Source organism: Carettochelys insculpta, chromosome 3 (genome assembly GCF_033958435.1).
Source record: "Carettochelys insculpta isolate YL-2023 chromosome 3, ASM3395843v1, whole genome shotgun sequence".
NCBI classification, from domain to species: Eukaryota; Metazoa; Chordata; order Testudines; family Carettochelyidae; genus Carettochelys; species Carettochelys insculpta.
Window position 1 is genome coordinate 47278149 of NC_134139.1, and position 18751 is coordinate 47296899.

An 18751-nucleotide genomic window follows, 5' to 3' on the forward strand; every position below is an offset into this window, starting at 1 on the left:
CAGCGGCTGCCCAGGCTGATCTGGGCCTCTGGGGGGCAGCTCATGCCAGCTGGCCGGTTGGCAGTGGTTCCCCCCGTTCTGGCGCCCAGGAGCCTGGTCAGAGATCTCCATCCTGCTTGGAGGCCCATCCTTTAATAGGCCTCGAGTCCCGGTCCTGGCCCTTCTGGCTCCAGGCGCTGCCCTCTGAGGGGTGAGGCACAGGTGTTCCAGCTCTGGGCCTGCCCACCAGGGTCTTTGAGCAGCCTCCTCCACCTCTGAGCCAGGGGGAGGCCACAGCACCTCACTACAGAGTGCCATGTCTTAAAATTGAATTTATTAGCCTCCAGAGCTGTCCCATATGTAACTCACAGTGCCCCTCACTGCTCTCCAGTAACAGGAAGACCGTGAATTTCAAAGCGGGAGCAGCAAGCATTTGGCTGTAGACTCATGTTTGTATGACAGCCTGAAAATGTCTTTTTCTTTGCTTTTAGTGCTTTGAGCACATCTACCCATTACAAATGGCCCCTTCAGAGAGTTTGTGGTTCTGTGTCTACACTTGGGCTACGTCTACACTGGGACACTACATCGAAATAGCAATGCATAGTGTCCACACATACTCCAGGGCTGGCACCGTCGACGTTCAACGTTGACGTAGGACAGCACTAAATCGAAATAGGCCCCTCAGGGGAGCGTCTACACACAAAAGCAGCCCCAGTCAGAATAAGGGGGCTAGGAAAGCCTGCAGACGGAGTCACAGTGCAGACTAGCCCTTCTGGGGCAACAGCAAGCCGCTCCCTTAAAGGGCCCATCCTAGGCAGACTCGGCCTGCACAGCACAGGTCTGCAGAGCCCACAGCCACTTGCACCCCGTGCATCCAACATGGACCCCCAGCAGCAGCAGTAGCAGCAGCAGGTAGAAGTCCACACAGCCACCCCTGGAGCAGTGGCCGCCCTGCTTGGTGCCATGGAGGAGGCAGCCCAGCTTCTCCTGGAAGAAGATGAGCTGTCCTCCTTGGGGAATGAAGAAGCCGCCCCAGGCCATGTAGCCCTCCTGCCTCCCCCTGCCGGATGCACCGCCGGCTATGGAGGTACCCCACCAGCACAGACTGGTGGGAGCGGCTGGTGCTTGGGGAATGGTACAATGACCGCTTGCTCCGGAATTTCTGGATGAGCCGGCAGACATTCCTCGAGCTCTGCCAGTGGCTCACCCATGCCCTGCGGCACCAGGACATCCCCATGCTACGTGCCCTTGCCGTCGACAAATGGTATTGCTGTTTGGAAGCTGGCCACTCCAGACAGCTACCGATCCATAGGACAGTAGTTCGGTGTGGGCAAGGCCACCGTTGGGGCTGTTGTCATGGAGGTAAGGGGACCCCAGGGGGAGCGGGGACCCGGGAGGGCAGGGGGAAGCCTGTGGGGGAGCCTGGGGGAGCCAGGAGCCTGTGAGGGAGACCATGGGGAGCCCAGGGGGGAGGGGAGACCTGGGGGGGAGCCAGAGGGAGGGCCAGGCACACGCTTCATGGGTGCTCATGTCCTTCCCCTGCAGGTGGTGTGTTCACTGAACGCCCTGCTGCTCCACACGCACATACGGCTTGGGGACCTGGATGCAGCCATCACAGGGTTTGCCAGCATGGGGTTCCTTAATTGCTTCGGGGCACTAGATGGAACCCACATCCCCATCCGTGCCCCGGAGCACAGTGGGGGACGCTTCCTGAATGGGAAGGGCTACCATTCAGTGGTTCTCCAGGCCTTGGTGGATAGCCGGGGCCGCTTCTTGGACTTATATGTTGGCTGGCCTGGCAGCACCCACGACGCCCGGGTGTTTAGGAACTCGGGCCTGTGCCACCGGCTGGAGGCGGGGACCTACATCCCCCAGCAGGAGATCCCTCTGGGGGACACCACCTTGCCCCTCTCTCTTGTCGCAGATGCGGCCTACCCCCTCCAGCCCTGGCTCATGCGCCCCTACAAGGGCCACCTCAGTGCCAGCCAGGAGGGGTTCAACACCCGCCTAAACCATGCACGCCAGGTGGTCGAAAGGACTTTTGGCCGCCTCAAAGGCTGCTGGAGGTGCCTCCTCACCCTCCTGGATGCAGGGCTCCCCAACATCCCCTAGGTTGTGGGCGTGTGCTGCTCACTCCACAACCTGGTGGAGAGCAAGGGGGAGGCATTCGTGCAGGGCTGGGCTGTGGAGGCTGGCATGGCCTACATCCAGCCACCCGCCGCCCCCAGTCGCCAAGGTGACCATGAGGGGATCTGGGTCCGGGAGGCCCTGCGGGCCCATTTTGACCAGGTTGCAGGGTGAACGCTGGCAGGGCCAGCTGGTGAGCCAGCCACTGCCCCCCCACAGCCCCCACAACACTACCTGCCCCCATGCCCACACCACTGAGCACCAAAGAGCACACACCACCACACATTTGTTTTGTTTTAAATAAAGCAAACCTTCTTGAAACAAAACAATGAACTTTTACATTAATGATGGGGAACTTTGTACATCTGGGGGATGGGGTGGATGACAGCTACTAAAGGGGGGTGGGACAAGGCAACTGTGTACAATTAATGGGAGGGGAATATGTGCAAAGTGGGCCCTGGGGGGCTCAGTGCTTGGCCTCCTTCACCTCTACTGTCCAGCGCCTGGTGTAGGGGAGCGCAAGCCACGTCTGGGCCGGAGGCCCTGTCAAGGCTGGGTGGGGGCTGGGAGAACCAGCAGGTATGGCTGGGCTGGTTCCTGAGCCCCGTGGTCCCCCTTCTTGGCAGGCTCCAAGACTGGTGGAGGGTGGCTGAGATGGACGGCAGCTGGGGGGCGGCATTTGCTCCGCAATCCACTCGAAAGTCCTCATGAAGGACCCCCAAGCCTCCTGGCGCCAGGTCAGCGCTCGCTCCTGCAAGTGGAGCTGGCGTTCCTCCACTTGCAGGTGGTGCTCTGAAACCTCCACCTGACACCAGAGGGTGGCGAGGAGCTGGGGGTCAGCGGTCACCTGTGGCTGGCTCCGGCGGTGGCGGGCTTGTCCTGGGGCCAGTCCCTGCTCTGCCGCTGGGCTGCCCCAATGCAATGGCCCCATTGGGCTGTCCGGCACAACAGACACAGCGCCCGTGCTGTTGAGGCCTTCAGATGGTGCAGCTGCAGAATAGATGGGGGAAGAGCAGAGACAGCCGTTAGTCTGGGCCCTGACCCGTGGCCCACGTCCCCCTACCCCTCCACTGCTGGTTCCCCATCCTCTGTCCCCCAGAGATGATAATATGGGTGTGGTATCCCCCTGGAGGGGGGCCCCCTTCTGAGGTTCTGCTCCCCCCTATCCCCAGGGATGGGGCATGGCGCTGTTCTGGGAGGCAGGTACTGATGAGCTCTGAGGGACGTGCCACTGCTGTCCTCGGGGCCGTGGTCTGGCTGGGTGTGTGGACAGCCCTGGTCATGTCCCTTGTCCCCGCCCCTTAACCCAGGGGTGTGCACTCGGGATACATATCTGAAGGTCTGCTTCCACGGTCGGGGACACCCTTTGGGCGGACGTCCAGCTGGAGTTGCGGGAGGGGAGGTCGATGAGGAACCCCCTGTCGCTGGAGCCCTCCTCCTCCTCTTCCTTTGCTGTCCCAGGGGTGGGCTTCTCTGAGGGCCCCTGGGGTGCAGGGCTGGCCTCCGGGCTGGACTCTGGCTCCAGGGCCTGCTGGGGCTTGTTGTCCGAGGTGTCAAGGGTGGCCGGGGGGAGGTGGTGTACTAGGGGCCCAGGATCTCCCTGAGCTCCCTGTAAAAGGGGCAAGCAGCAGGGGCAGCCCCAGACCGGCTGGCCATGTCCCTGGCCCGGGCATAACCCTGCTGCAGCTCCTTTACCTTACTCCTGACATGGTCAGGAGTGCAGACAGGTTGACCCCGGGCACCAGGCCCTTGGCCAGCCGGGCGAACGCATTTGCGTTCTGGTGCTTGCTCCCCATTACCTGGAGCACCTCCTCCTCGCCCCAGAGCCCCTGCAGGTCCCGGATCTCGGCATCTGACAGGAGGGGCCCCACTGCCTCTTCCCCCATTGGCTGGATGGCTGGGAGCCCTGGGTCCCCTGGGGGCGTGTCTTCTGGGTGCTTGGGGGGCTGGCTGGCTGCCATGGGTACCTGGTGGTAGATTGGGGTGTCTGGAGAGCGTGTAGGCTGTGCTGCTGCCTGCACACTCTCAGCTTCCTGCCACAGGAAATAAGGGGGCAGGGAGCTTTAAGTGGCTGCTGCACGTGGCGATCATAGAGCTCAGGGGCTGGACAGAGCCTCTCAACCCCTCAGGTGAGGCCGCCATGGAGGACCCCGCTATTTCAACGTAGTGGGACGCGGATCATCTACACATGCCCTACTTCGACGTTGGACATTGAAGCAGGACACTATTCCCATCTTCTGATGAGGATAGCGATTTCGACGTCTAGCCACCTTACATCAATTACAACTTCAAAATTTCGCTCAGCACGTGTAGACGCGCCGGGCACTATTTCGAAGTTGTCCTGGCTATTTTGAAATAGCTGGCTTGTGTAGACGCGGCTTAGTTGTTTTTTTTTCTGTGCTGCCTGGTGCTAGCCGCTGCCCCATGGCACCATGAGGGCATAAGGCTGTGGTGGGAGTCGTGCTTGCATAAGATGCCAAGAAACTTCTTCTCAGTGGTTTACATTTGTGTGTAAACCCTGTTCCCTCCCCTACAGGCACCACACAGTCTGGGTCTTTCCGGCACTCTGCCGTATCACATGGGTAACCCCCAACCCAGTTAAAGGATGTTCCTGCCATTCGGTGCTGACCATGCTGCCAGGCAGCCCATGTCCTAGCTTGCGTGCATTTAGGGCTCCAAGGTTGGGAAAGATATTTGGGGGTTTGCTATCACCGGGGGAAGTTTCCCCCGATGGCTAAGATATTCAGGGGCTTGCTGCCAAAGACTTTCCCCATCAGCAGCTCTCTCTTCTGAAAAACTTTCCTATCTTCTCTTTCTTCATGATTTTTGGGGTCCCTGTATTAGTTTCAATAAAGTCAAAAATCTTTTCTTCTAGAATTTTCTATCCTCTTTCTTCTAACTTTGAGGGTTCCTGTATTATTTCCAGGGATCAGCATATTTTCAGGGGTCGATGCAATCATGGCAGGGGGGACACTCAGTGGATGGCCAGTTATGAATTCAGCTGCAGAAAGACGTTTCTGTAAACTTTGGCCATCTGTGTGGATGTTTATTTAGCATGGGAGGGGAATGAGGAAAATGCAATGTGGGAAGATGATGTCAAAGACCAGCAAGCATACCCAGAATGTTACGGGGACGAGGGAACTGTGGGATAGGTTCCCACAGGGCACTACTGCAGCAATCAATGTTAGCCAATTTGTGTGTGGCAGCAATGAGTTGATTTTGTGAGGAGGATGTGGGAAATGAGGGTGGTCAAATTCAAACTTATTAATTCCAGAATTACAAAATCGATATTAATAAATTCAGTATCATAGTGTTGATGCAGCCTAATTCTGGCCACGAAAGAAACAAATAGGCATCACAGCTTTAATGTTTTCCAAATAAAAAAGCTAACACACTTCTGACACCTCTGGTATGAAGAGTGGCCTCTTCTCTAGTCAAATGAAATTTAGAATAAAGCAGTGACTGTTGAATGACCTGACTGATATGAAAGCATTAAGTTACCTTTGGCGAAAAATAGGGATGTGGCTGGCGAGGAAAGTGATGATTTTAGAAGTAGTATTGGGAATGGAGCAACAAGATTTAGTGGGATAGCAGATGTGATTGGGGGGGAAGAAAGGAAAGAGTCAAAATTGTCAATTCGTACGAGACTTGGAGATGTGATGTGAATGTATCCGGTGATGGAGAACTGCAGCAAACTACTGGGTTTAGGAGAAAACTTGAAAAGTTAAGATTTTGTTTAAGAAAATAACATTCTTGAAGAGATATTAGGGAAGCAGCAAGCAATGTGAGACTGAACAGGAAGAGGTGGTGGGTAGGTACTTTTTAGAATTGTTAGCATCTTGGTTAACATGACAGTGGTACACATAAAAAGCTGGACAAACATTGAGTAAATGTCTACAGATTTCCTTGAGTCGAAAAAAAAAACAAACAAAAAATATGGCTGTAAACTAAGAATCTCTTTCTTTTAGTAAGGAATACAGGATCACTGTTCATTTTTATAATTTTGTCTGGTGGTATGTTATATTCCTAACATTATTTTTCTCTCTATCATCACAATTTTGTATTTTTATTGTTTGTTTAGGTAGAATCTGTGCTGAGACAAGGGCTTACCATATTAACCTGGTCATCTCTGACATTAGACAGTTTTTTTCAAGAAGTTGATGAAGTTATGAATATGTTTAAGCAGCTTTTGAAAATGGTATGTCTATTTGCTAAATTAATTCAAATGCCATTTTTGAAGTAATTTCAAATATACTTTCATTTGATTTTAGAATTTCTTCACAGGAAGAAGAACCTGTGCTTTAAACTCAGTTAATTATTTCACTTCTGTTTGCATGTAAGAAACTTCTTAGCTAAGATTAAAATTAAATTCTTATTAACGCTTTATGATAAGGTTTTGCAATGTTGAATTATATGTCTTTGTTCTTTTTAAAGCAAATGATGTTTATTATATATATTTATGTATTTATTTTGGAACAATTATAAGGTCCACGGTAGTTTCTCCATATGTATATCCCTGCTAACCAATCTTAAATCCTAGAATGTAGCCTCTTTTCTTGCAGCTGAATTTGCATTAGGTCTGATCAGTGTCTGAGATTACCACTGTCGGTCAGAACTGTTTTCCAATTTTTGTCAGTTCACTCTCCTTCTGGTTTGAAGAGGAAGGTAGGCATTTCTTATATGTCAGACCACTACTAAAGTAATCACACTTACCTACAAAGGCAACTCTGCATACCCCTCCCCTGCCTTTTCTAAGGTCCTCCTGTTGGATCTGGCCAATACTACACTATCCCTAGTCATTGTGTCCATTGGTTAATTTAAGTATCTTTAGCTCTCTTTGGCTACGTCTACACGTGAAGCCTACTTCAAAGTAGCTTATTTCGATGTAGTGACATCGAAATAGACAACGTCTACACGTCCTCCAGGGCTGGCAACGGCGATGTTCAACTTCGACGTTGCGCAGCACCACATCGAAATAGGCGCAGCGAGGGAACTTCTACACGCCAAAGTAGCACACATCGAAATAAGGGTGCCAGGCACAGCTGCAGACAGGGTCACAGGGCGGACTCAACAGCAAGCCGCTCCCTTAAAGGGCCCCTCCCAGACACAGTTGCACTAAACAACACAAGATCCACAGAGCTGACAACTGGTTGCAGACCCTGTGCATGCAGCATGGATCCCCAGCTGCAGCAGCAGCAGCCAGAAGCCCTGGGCTAAGGGCTGCTGCACACGATGACCATAGAGCCCCTCAGGGGCTGGAGAGAGAGCGTCTCTCAACCCCTCAGCTGATGGCCGCCATGGCGGACCCCGCAATTTCGATGTTGCGGGATGCGCAACGACTACACGGTCCCTACTTCGACATTGGGACCTCATGGGGTTAGTGGCTTCGACGTCTCGCCGCCTAACGTCGATGTTAACTTCGAAATAGCGCCCGACACATGTAGCCGTGACGGGTGCTATTTCGAAGTTAGTGCCGCTACTTCAAAGTAGCGTGCACGTGTAGACACGGCTTTTCTGGAATCCTTTCTTCTACAGTTTTTTTTTTTCTCCATGCTGAAGATGTCTGTGATATCCTTGCCTAGGGTTCAGGAAATCCAACTTTTCATCCAAACTGTTAAGAACATTTGGGGAGCCCTGAATAGCCCATTTTCTCAATTCTGGTCCATCAGTTGTTGAAACTTCCCCCATTCCAGAAACTCTATTCATTAGCCTTTCCTGCATCTGTTTTAGAACATAAATCAGTTTAAGTGGGAGAGTGCAAAATTACATGACATCATTTCTTCAGGTGGTTGCAGATGTGTATTATACTGAGGTGTGTGTTCACCCAGTGCACAGAAGCCGGGGAACCTTGCTTGGAAGTGCTCAGTAGGGTTGCACTCATGACTTCTGGTCCTGTAGCTTCTCCCCGGCTCTTTACGAGCAGCACTTCCCCCAAACCTCTTAGTGTCCATATATTCAGACGAAGTGCTCAGTGTATTTTTTATCTTCTTCTGTTTCACAGGTTTTCTCTATATAATTGATTGTTGTAATTAGTTTTGTGGTTCCCTTAGATTTAGTTTATTAAAAATGGCTGGATAGAATTCAGTCTAGTGTAAAGCCCTCACAAGCATTTAAATACTGCCCATCATGTGAGGTAGTTAGCTCTGATGATGACCCCACACACATAAGAGCTGTGTCTACAAGTGTGCAAAATGTTGAAATATGTGGCTCTCTTTCGAAAGAATGGCAGGTGCATCTATGCTTGCAATGCCTTCTTTCGGAAGAAAATCAAAAGAATGGAGCGCAGACATCTATATCTGAACTCCGATCCCACATCAGGTAGATCGTCCCCTTTTGAAAAACTAAATTGAAAGAGTACACGTGTAGACACTCCACATGCTGCTTGTTCGAAAGAGGGGGCCACCATGCCACTGGTTAGCTGGAGCGTGGGGCCACTCCAGCCGGCAGCAGCAGGGCTCTATGATCCCTGTGTTTGGCCGCCTTAAAGCAGCATGCATGCAAGAACCTGTGGCAGGAAGCTGAGTGCATGCTAGGAGCAGCCCCAGCATGAGCTCCAGCTGCACACTCTGAGCAACACTCGGGAGCAGTGGCAGGCCAGAATGGCCAGCATGCAGCCCCTGCGTGAGCCCCAGGACACCTCCTCCAAGCTCTCACAGGACTACCAGAGTTCTGGGGGAGGAGGGAGAAAAAGTAAGGATCCCATCGTGAATGGAGCAGGAGCTGCTGGACCTCCTGGGCCTCTGGAAAGAAGAGGAAGCTGTGTTGCATGCCTTCTGGGTGGGTTCAAGATGTTCTGTGTATGGCCTCTGGAGCCACGGTTGGAGGGGATAGGCGGTGGTTGCCACCATGCAGAGCAGCATGGTGATGCACCCCCATGCTGGGATCTCCTGCTGCGGGGTGAATGTGCTAGCCCCCATGTGCCAGCAGAGCCCAGAGTTCCAGAAGACCTGGGAGTTATGGGTGTGACTGGTGCAGCCCATGTAGATGTCTGCGAACTGGCCCCTAGAGCCCACCAAGACCTGGAGGACCACTGAATTGTAGGCCTTTCTGTTGACATAATGGCTGATGCTCTGTGCTGGGGTATGGATGGGGATGTGTGTGCTCTCCAGTGCACCAAAGAAGTTTGGGAAGCCCAGGTCCTTGAAGCCCGTGGTGGCGGCATGTAGATCCCCCAGGCGGATGACCCTGTACAGCAGCATCGCATTGATGGCTCTGATGACCTGCATGGGGGAAGAGGGATGTGTGCTCCCATGAGAGTGTGTCAGGCTTTCCCCCCGTGCCCTGTCTTGCCCCCTCGTAGCCTGCTCCCTCCTGGCATGCCCCCTGTAGCAGGGGGTTCTCCTCACCCCGGCCCTCCTCACCCGCCCGTGGGGGATGCGTGACCCGGGCCTGCCTTACCTCCATAAGTACGGCCTCAACAGTGGCCTTGCCCACCCTGCACTGTTCTCCCACCGAGCAGTAAGAGTCTAGAGTGGCCAGTTTCCAGATAGCTATCGCGATCCACTTTTCCAGGGTGAGACCAGGCTTGATGCAGGTGGTCTGGTGCCTGAGTACGGGGACGAGCCTCAAAGGTGTGCCTCAACATGCGGAAGTTCTGCAGCCACCTCTTGTCATTCCACTCCCACAGCACCAGACACACCCACCAGTCGGTGCAGCTGGGGTGTCTCTAGAGGTGTCGGGGCACCTGGGGGGGAAACCGACAGTGTCTTGGGCGGGAGGGCCCCAGGCCCCGGGGGGACCAGTCAGCTATCCAAGTAGCCAGGGGGACAGCTGCAGCGACAGTGCAGAGCACTGGCCGCAGGGTCTCCAGGATGAGGGTGTCCTCTTGCAGGAGCTGCTGCTGTGCCTCCATTCTGGAGCACAAGTGGGCTCTGCTGGCTGGGGACAGCTAGGCAGCACTCAGGTCTTACAGAGTGGATAGAGGTGCCCTTTAAGGGAGCGGCTGGCTGCGGCCCCAGACCGGCTTGTCAGCCATAGGACCCCATCTGCTAAGTTTCCTGCCTCCCTTCTTTCAAAGGAGAGCTTGAAGCAGTGTGGACACATCCTTTTGAGAGACCGCGGCGGCCTTGCTAAAGGTTGGCTCAGCCTATCAATCTGCTATTAGTATGCGGTCGCTCCCTTTCAATGGCCAGTATTTCAACCTCCACATGTCAATTTTTGCCCTTTTGAAGGGGTGCTCATATGTAGACCCAGCTAAGTTGCATTTACACTAACAAGGGCCTCTTTCAGAAGAACCTGGGGAGCATCTACACACAAAATGCCTTCTCTCAAAAGCATTTTTGAAAGAATGTGGCCCACCTTTCAAAAGCTACGTCTACATGTGAACGCTACATCGAAATAGCTTATTTCAATGTAGCGACATCGAAATAAGGTATTTCGATGAATAACGTCTACACGTCCTCCAGGGCTGGTGCCGTCGATGTTCAATGTCGACGTTGGGCAGCACCACATCGAAGTAGGCGCTGCAGGGGAACGTCTACACGCCAAAGTAGCACACATCGAAATAAGGGTGCCAGGAACAGCTGCAGACAGGGTCACAGGGTGGACTAGCACTTCCAGGGCAACAGCTAGCCACTCCCTTAAAGGGCCCCTCCCAGACACACTCAGCCTGCACAGCATGCGGTTTGCAGAGCCATAGGCACTCACACCTCGGTGACGCAGTCATGGACCCCCAGCAGCAGCAGCAGCAGCAGCAGCAGCAGCAGCAGCAGTAGCCAGAGGTTCACCCAGCCGCCCCTGTAGGAGCAGTGCTTGCCCTGCTCAATGCCATGCAGGAGGCAGCTGATCACATCCTAGCCACAGAGGAGGAGCTGCCCCCAGGGGAGGAGGAAGCAACACCAAACCCTGAAGCCCCCCGCCCCCCCGCCGCACACGCCGCCGGCTGTGGAGCTACCCCACGAGCACCGACTGGTGGGAGCGGCTGGTGCTCGGAGAGTGGGACGACGACCGCTGTCTCCAGAACTTTCGCATGAGCCGGCAGACATTTCTGGAGTTATGCCAGTGGCTCACCCCCGCACTGAGGCACCAGGACACCGCCATGTGGTGTGCCCTCAGTGCGGAGAAACGGGTCGGCATCGCTGTCTGGAAGCTGGCCACTCCAGACAGCTACTGATCCATGGGGCAGCAGTTTGGCGTCGGCAAGGCCACCGCCGGAGCTGTCCTTATGGAGGTAAGAGGATCCACGGGGGGAGGGGGAGGCAGCCCTGGCAGGGGAGGGCCACACACACCCTGCACACCACCATTGGTGTTCTCTCATGTCCTTCCCCTGCAGGTCGTCCGCGCCATCAACGCCCTGCTCCTCCACAGGCTCGTGCGGCTTGGGGACCCGGATGCCGCCATCGCGGGGTTTGCCACCCTGGGCTTCCCCAGTTGCTTCGGGGCTCTGGATGGGACCCATATCCCCATCCGTGCCCCGGAGCACAGTGGAGGACGCTACTTAAACAGGAAGGGCTACCACTCAGTGGTCCTCCAGGCCTTGGTGGACAGCCGGGGCCGCTTCCTGGACATATATGTTGGCTGGCCTGGCAGCACCCACGACGCCCGGGTATTCCAGAACTCGGGCCTGTGCCGCCGGCTGGAGGCGGTGACTTACATCCCCCAGCGGGAGATCCCTGTGGGGGACACCACCATGCCCCTCTGCGTCATCGCAGACGCGGCATACCCCCTCCGGCCCTGGCTCATGCACCCTTACACGGGCCATTTGTCAGCCAGCCAGGAGCACTTCAACATGCGCCTGAACCACGCGCGCCAGGTGGTGGAGCGCACATTTGGCCACCTCAAAGGGCGCTGGAGGTGTCTCCTCACCCGCCTTGATGCGGGCCCCACCAACATCCCCCAGATCCTCCACAACCTGGTTGAGAGCAAGGGGGAGGCCTTCTTTCAGGGCTGGGCTGTGGAGGCTGGCAGGGCTGATGTGCAGCCAACCGCTGCCCCCAGTCGCCAGGTGGACCTCGATGCAAATTCGATGCCCTCGCTCAGGCTTAAACAAAGACTGTGAATGGCTGGCTAAATACAAAAGCAGCTTCCCTTCCCTTGGTGTTCACACCTCGAGATCAACTGCTGGTAGTAAGCCTCACCCTTGCTGACTGAGCTAACCTTGTTATCCCCACCCTTGCTCTGGCTTATTTATACCTGGCCCTGCAGATTTCCAAGACCAGCATCTGATGAAGTGAGTCTGTGCTCACGAAAGCTCATGCTCAAAATTTTTCTGTTAGTCTCTAAGGTGCCACAGGACCCTTCATGCCTGTAGAAGTCCTTTTTGTTGCTCTTCGCATTCCTTGCTAGCTGGACTTCCAGTTTTGCTTTTGCTTTCCTGATTACCCCCGGCATTCTCAAGCCATATATTTATACTCCTCCTTCATCATCTGTCCACGTTTCCAGTTCTTATACACATTCTTTTTTAGTTTAACCTTGCCAAGGATTTCCCTTGTAAGCCAACCTGTTTGCCTACCATATTTGCTTTTCTTACTGTGCATCAGGATGGTTTGCTCCTATGCCTTCAATAAGACCTCTTTAAAATACTGCCAGTTGTCCTGAACTCCTTTCCCCTTCATATTAGCTTCCCAGGGGATCCTGACTATCAGTTCTCTCAGGCAATCAAAGTCTGCTCTTCTGAAATCAGGGGTCTGTATATTACTTCTTACCTTTCTTCCTTTTGTGAGAATCCTGAAATCTACCATCTCAGGATCACTGCAGCCTAGGTTGCCACGTATTTCTATTTCTCCTGTTACTTCTTCCCTGTTTGTAAGCAGCAGGTCGAGCTGCGCACAGCCCCGGTTGGTTCCTTCAGCACTTGTACCAGGAAGTTATCCCCAACATTCTTCAAAACTTCCTGGTTTGTCTGTTTAATTAGTCTCCCAACAAATGTCTGGATGACTAAAGTCTCCCATGAGAACCAGCACCTGTGAGCTGGAAGCTTCTTTAAGTTGTCTGAGGAAATCTTCATCTACCTCATCTACCTGATCTGGTGGCCTATACCAGACGCCAAACACAACATTGCCTCTGTAGCTTATGCTTCTTAGCTTAACCCAAAGATACTCAACTGTCTCTTCTCCTGCTATATACTGGAACTCTGAGCAATCATGTTGCTCTCTCACATAAATCAAAACTCCTCCTCCTTTTCTCCCCTGCCCGTCCTTCCTGAACAGTTTATACCCTTCCATGAGAGTGCTCCAGTTACGTGAGTCATCCCACCAAGTCTCCGTTATTCCAATCACCTCATACTTCTTTGACTGTGCTAGGGCCCTTAAGTCCTCCTTTGTTTCCCAGCCTTCTTGTATTCATGTCCATCTTAGATAATAAGCTGAATGGCCTACTTTCTCCTTTCGATCAAGTGGTCCTCCTCTTTTGTACCTTCTTCCTTCCCCACTTACCTCAACATCAGCCTCTCCCACACCCATTCCCTCTGCCACAATCTGCCAGTATATAATCTTCCATCAAGTCAGACTTCTCCAACGTAGACTATGACTCTCAGTTTAAGGGGAAAGATTGATCACATCTTTCTTCTTCACCATCCTCGATGTCCCAGTAGTTCAGCCTTCCACCTGAACGGATGACTCCAGAACCTTCTAGGACCTTTTTAGAAGGGTCTGAGATAAACTGGAGTTGTCCCTCTCAACTTGGAAAGATATTAAACACAAATTGACAAACATTCTCCATACGTCCACACAGAACAGACTGGCAATACCTATCAACTAAGTGCTGTTGGATCCAGCTAAGATCCTCTGGAACGCTCTGGCCTCTGTCACACCGACATCAAAGAGGCTGGAGGGCAAGTACTATGTAGACTCAAAAGGCACAGGATTTCTCTTTTTGCATCCACCCTCAAACTCTTTAATAGTGGATGCTGTGAACCAAAGGGGTAGACAGCATAATGCCAGAGTCAAGCCCAGTGATAAAGACCGGAAAAGGCTTGATGCAATGGGGAAGAAGTCATACGCCTCGGCCAGCCTTCAGTTTTGCATTGCCGATTACATGGCACTGCTAGCAAAATATATGTATGACATATTCAACCAGCTTCACACCTGTATTGACTCCATTCCAAACAATAGAACAGATCAGTACAAAGTCTCTATGGCAGAAGGTTCCCTAAGTATAAAAACAGCATTACAGTCTGCCCTAGATGCAACAGACTTTGCAGCTAGATCTGTAGCATCTGCAGTAGTCATGAGGTGAGTGTCCTGGGTTCAGCTTTCCAGATTCCCTAAGGATGTCCAAGCCATGGTTGAGGATCTTCACTTTGAGATGTCTTGTCTCTTCGCTGAAGACATCAACAAGATGCTGCACACTTTTAAAGACTCAAGAGTCACCTTGAATACCCTGAGTATCCAAACAGCCACTGCAAAGCGTAACCACAACAGGCAATACAGTTACAAATATAAACCGCCTCCATTTAATAACAAACAATATAACAATATACAACATCAAAAATAGCCTAGAAGGAGACAAGCATCAAACCAGCCTCTGACCCAGCAGGCTCCAGCCTGCCAGTCATGTTGAAGTTTTGGTCGAGAGTCAGACGGCCCACTTAAATCACAGTCCCGGGTAGAGCTGCACACCATCTTCGGCTCAAAGCTAGCAGCATTCTACCCTGCTTGGTGAACCAGCATGACTGATCTCGCTTGTTATTGGAAATCGTGTCAATTGGTTATGTAACTCCATTCATCTCCAAACCACAACTGCCTTCCTCATCCCCATCCCTTTTCAGGGACCCCTCTCACGAGACTCTGCTACTACAAGAAGCACAATGCCTTCTACAGCTAGGGGCCATAGAAGAGGTACCTATCAAGCGCAGGGGAAGGGAATTCTACTCCCAGTATTTCCTTACACAGAAATTAAACGGGGTTGGAGACCCATCCTAGACCTCAGAATCCTGAACCAGCACATGCTTTGTCACAGATTCAAGATGGTGACCCTAGCCACAATATAAAAATATAACAATATATGGAGATACACATCTCATGGAACTGGAAGGGACCTTGGGAGGTCATTGAGTTCATCCCCTGCTCTCTTGGCAAGACCAAGCACCATCCCTGTCAGACTGTTTTTTTTTTAAATCCATTTGCCCCAGGCCCCTAAATGGCCGTCACAACCCTGGGATTTAGCAAGCCAATGCCCAAACTACTGAGCTATCCCTCCCCCCATGATCATCCCTGGTCTACTAAAAGGGGACTGGCTGTCTCCTCTCGACCTTCAGCATGTATACTTTCATGTAGCTATCCACCCATCTCAAAGGCGATATCTCAGATTCGTCATAGCAAATCAACACTATCAGTACTTTCCTTTGGCCTATGTACAGCACCAAGGGTCTTTTCAAAGGTCCTGGTAGTAGTCACTGCATATTTAGGAACAAAGGGAGTGGCCATCTTCCCCTGCCTAGACGACTGCCACTAAAGGGCCAATCCTCGACACAAAATAAGAAACTACAACACTCACCAGAAATCTTTTCTCCGATCTTGGTCTATGCCTAAACCTACCAAAGTGCATCCTTACACCAACTCTCAGACTGGATTTTATAGGGGCACTCTTGGACTGTCAGACTGCTACAGCTGGTCTTCCTCCACACAGGCTGCCGACAATTCAGGATCTCATAAACAAGCTGCAACACTCTCTCCTGCTGTCACTTCCAGGCAGTGCCTATACCTGGTGGGCCACATGGCAGCAGCAACATCGGTTGTGCCATATGCATGCTTTCAGATGAGACCTATACAGGCCTGGCTCAGAACAGTGTTCAGGCCCCACATACATCTGCTGAACAAAATGCTGAGCGTCCCAGCCAAGTTCAGGAGCTCCACCACCTGGTGGACGCAACACCACAATGTATGCCTAGGGGTGCCATTCCAGAGGACCCTCCAACTATCATGATAACAACAGATGCCTCCCTACTGGGCTGGGGTGCTCATCTCGAAGACCAACGAATCCAGGGCACATAGTCACTGGATGAGCAACTCTAACACATCAATCTGTTAGAACCGAGAGCAGTCCATTATGCATGCATGCATTTTTCCATGCAGAACTCCAGCAACACAGTCCGCATACTGATGGACAACACAACAATGGACTACATAAACAAAAAGTGCAGAACATGTTCAAAACAACTCTGCCAGGAAGCAGTGCAACTTTGGGAGTGGTGCATCCCCTGACAAATACGCATTGTGGCAGCCTATATACTGGGCAAGAACAACATCCTTTTGTGCAACCTCAGTCGCAATTTCTCTCTAGACCACAAGTGGGAAATCAACAGGTCCCCCTATCTGCCACATCTTTCACAAATGCGGGTTCCTGACCGTAGACCTGTTTGGCACAGCTTTACAGAATCACAGGGCTGGAAGGGACCTCAGGAGGTCAGCTAGTCCAGCCCCTGCTTCAAGCAGGATCAACCCCCACTAAGTCATCCCTGCCAGGACCTTGTCCAGCTGGGACTTAAAATCTTCAAGGGATGGAGAATCCACCACCTCTCTAGGCAATGCATTCCAATGCTTCACCACCTGCCTGGTGAAGTAGTTTTTCCTAATATCGAACCTACACTTCTCCCTCTTCAACTCCAGACCATTACTCCTTGTTCTGCTATCTGACACCACTGAGAACAGTTTCTCACCCTCCTTTTTAGAGCTCCCCTTCAGGAGGTTGAAGACTGCTATTAAATCACCTCTATGTCTTCTCTTCTGTAAACTAAACAAACCCAAATCCGTCAGCCTATCCTCATAGGTCTTGTGCTCCAGACCCTTAATCATTTTTGTTGCCCTTCGCTGAACCTGCTCCAGCAAATCCACATCCTTTTTATACTGGGGGGCCCAAAACTGGACACTATTCCAGATGTGGCCTCACCAGTGCTGAATAAAGAGGAATAACTACTTCTCTAGATCGGCTCTAAATGTTCCTCCTAATGCACCCTAGTATGCCGTTAGCCTTCTTGGCTACAAGGGCACACTGTTTACTCATATCCAGCCTTTCATCCACCATAACCCCTAGGTCCCTTTCCGTCTTACTGCTGCTGAGCCAGTCGGTCCCCAGCCTATAACAATGCTTGGGATTCTTCCGCCCCAGGTGCAGGACACTACACGTCTCCTTACCGAACCGCATCAGATTTCCTTTGGCCCAGTTCTCCAATTTATCCAGGTCCCTCTGGATTCTCTCTCTACCCTCCAAGGAATCTACCTCTTCCGCTAGTTTTGTGTCATCCGCAAACTTGCTGAGGGTGCAATCCAATCCCTCATCCAGGTCATTAATAAAGATGTTGAATAACACTGGCCCCAACATACTCTGCCCCCAGTTTTGCTCCAGACATGGATTAGACTGCAACTCACTGGGGGATGCATTCAGCATCACATGGAAAGCACGTTACCAGTCCCTCTCATCCAGAGAGTCGTGGCCAAAATAAAGTGGGATGGAGCTCGGGTCATACGCCAAGCACCCAGATGGCCCAGAGAGACCTGGGTCTCCGAACTGTTACAGCTGTCCAGGTGTCACCCACATCGTCTTCCTTCCTTACCACTGCTCATAATGCAGCAGAACGAGTACAGCTGTAACATAGAAAACTGACTGCCTTCACCTCAATGCTTGATTCCAAGTTGGCTAATGGAATTTGAGCTCTGTTGTCCGCCTGAGGTCCACTCAGTTCTTGAAAAATAGTAGGAGGCTGGCAACAAGAATGGCAGAGTTTCACAGCCTGGTGTCACTCTCAGTCACATGACTCTATACAAACAGGCATTCCATGTACCCATTCCACCTCCAACGGACAAATATAGTAATATGTATTATTAGAGTCTACCTAGCAACCATATCAGTTTTCCATCCGCCGGTGCAAGACTACTCAGTCTTCACCCATCCTTCTGTCAAATGGTTCCTGAAGGGCCTTTGTAACATATATTCACCAATCAAGCAACCCACACTGGCATGGGACCTCAACCTAGTTCTCAGAGCCCTAAGGGGAAACCATTTGAGCCCTTGGCCACTTGCTCGTAACTGCATCTGTCCATGAAAGTAGACTTCCTTGTGGCAATAACCTTGGCTTGGAGGGCAGGAGAGATCACTGCACTCATGTCTGAACCACCATACACAACCTTTTATAAAGACAAAGTGGTCCTATGAACCCTCTCCAAATTCCTCCTTAAAGTACTTACCTCATTCCATTGCAATGAACCGGTGTACTTACCCATCTTCTTTCCAAAACTGCACATGACTTATTGGGATAGACTCATGTACACTCTTGATGTTTGCAGGGCATTGGCCTTTTACTTACAGAGAACTCAGTCCTTTCGGGAAATAACACAACTATTCGTTTCCACTGAACAGAGGTCCCACAGCATGCCCATATCTAAACAGAGGATCTCCAAATGGATCTCTGTCTGCATAAGACTTGTCTATTGTAATGCACATAAAGAACACCCAGTAGGTATTCAGGCACTTTCCACATGTGCTATGGCCTCTTCTACAGCTACCTGTGAGGCATATGCACTGAGGAGATCTGCAGAGCAGCCACGTGGGCCTCATCTCACACATTCACATGACATTACGCCACAGAAACATACTCAGATTGTTCACATGATATTACACCAAAGAAACATACTCAAACAATTCTCAAGACTACATTCAGCCAGTCTGTACTATTATGAACTGATACACGTCGTCCAAAGGACCCACCTTC

At 51.8% G+C, this 18751-nt stretch overlaps 1 protein-coding gene across 1 annotated transcript in view; it reads left to right on the forward strand.

Annotated features, from left to right (window-relative positions):
- The window catches only part of DNAH8 (dynein axonemal heavy chain 8), a 548480-nt gene that overhangs the window by 132643 nt on the left and 397086 nt on the right, over positions 1-18751 (forward strand). The window contains exon 20 of the mRNA XM_074989796.1: positions 6188-6304. Within this exon, the coding sequence (XP_074845897.1) occupies positions 6188-6304 (117 nt within the window). The remainder of the gene's footprint in view (positions 1-6187; positions 6305-18751) is intronic.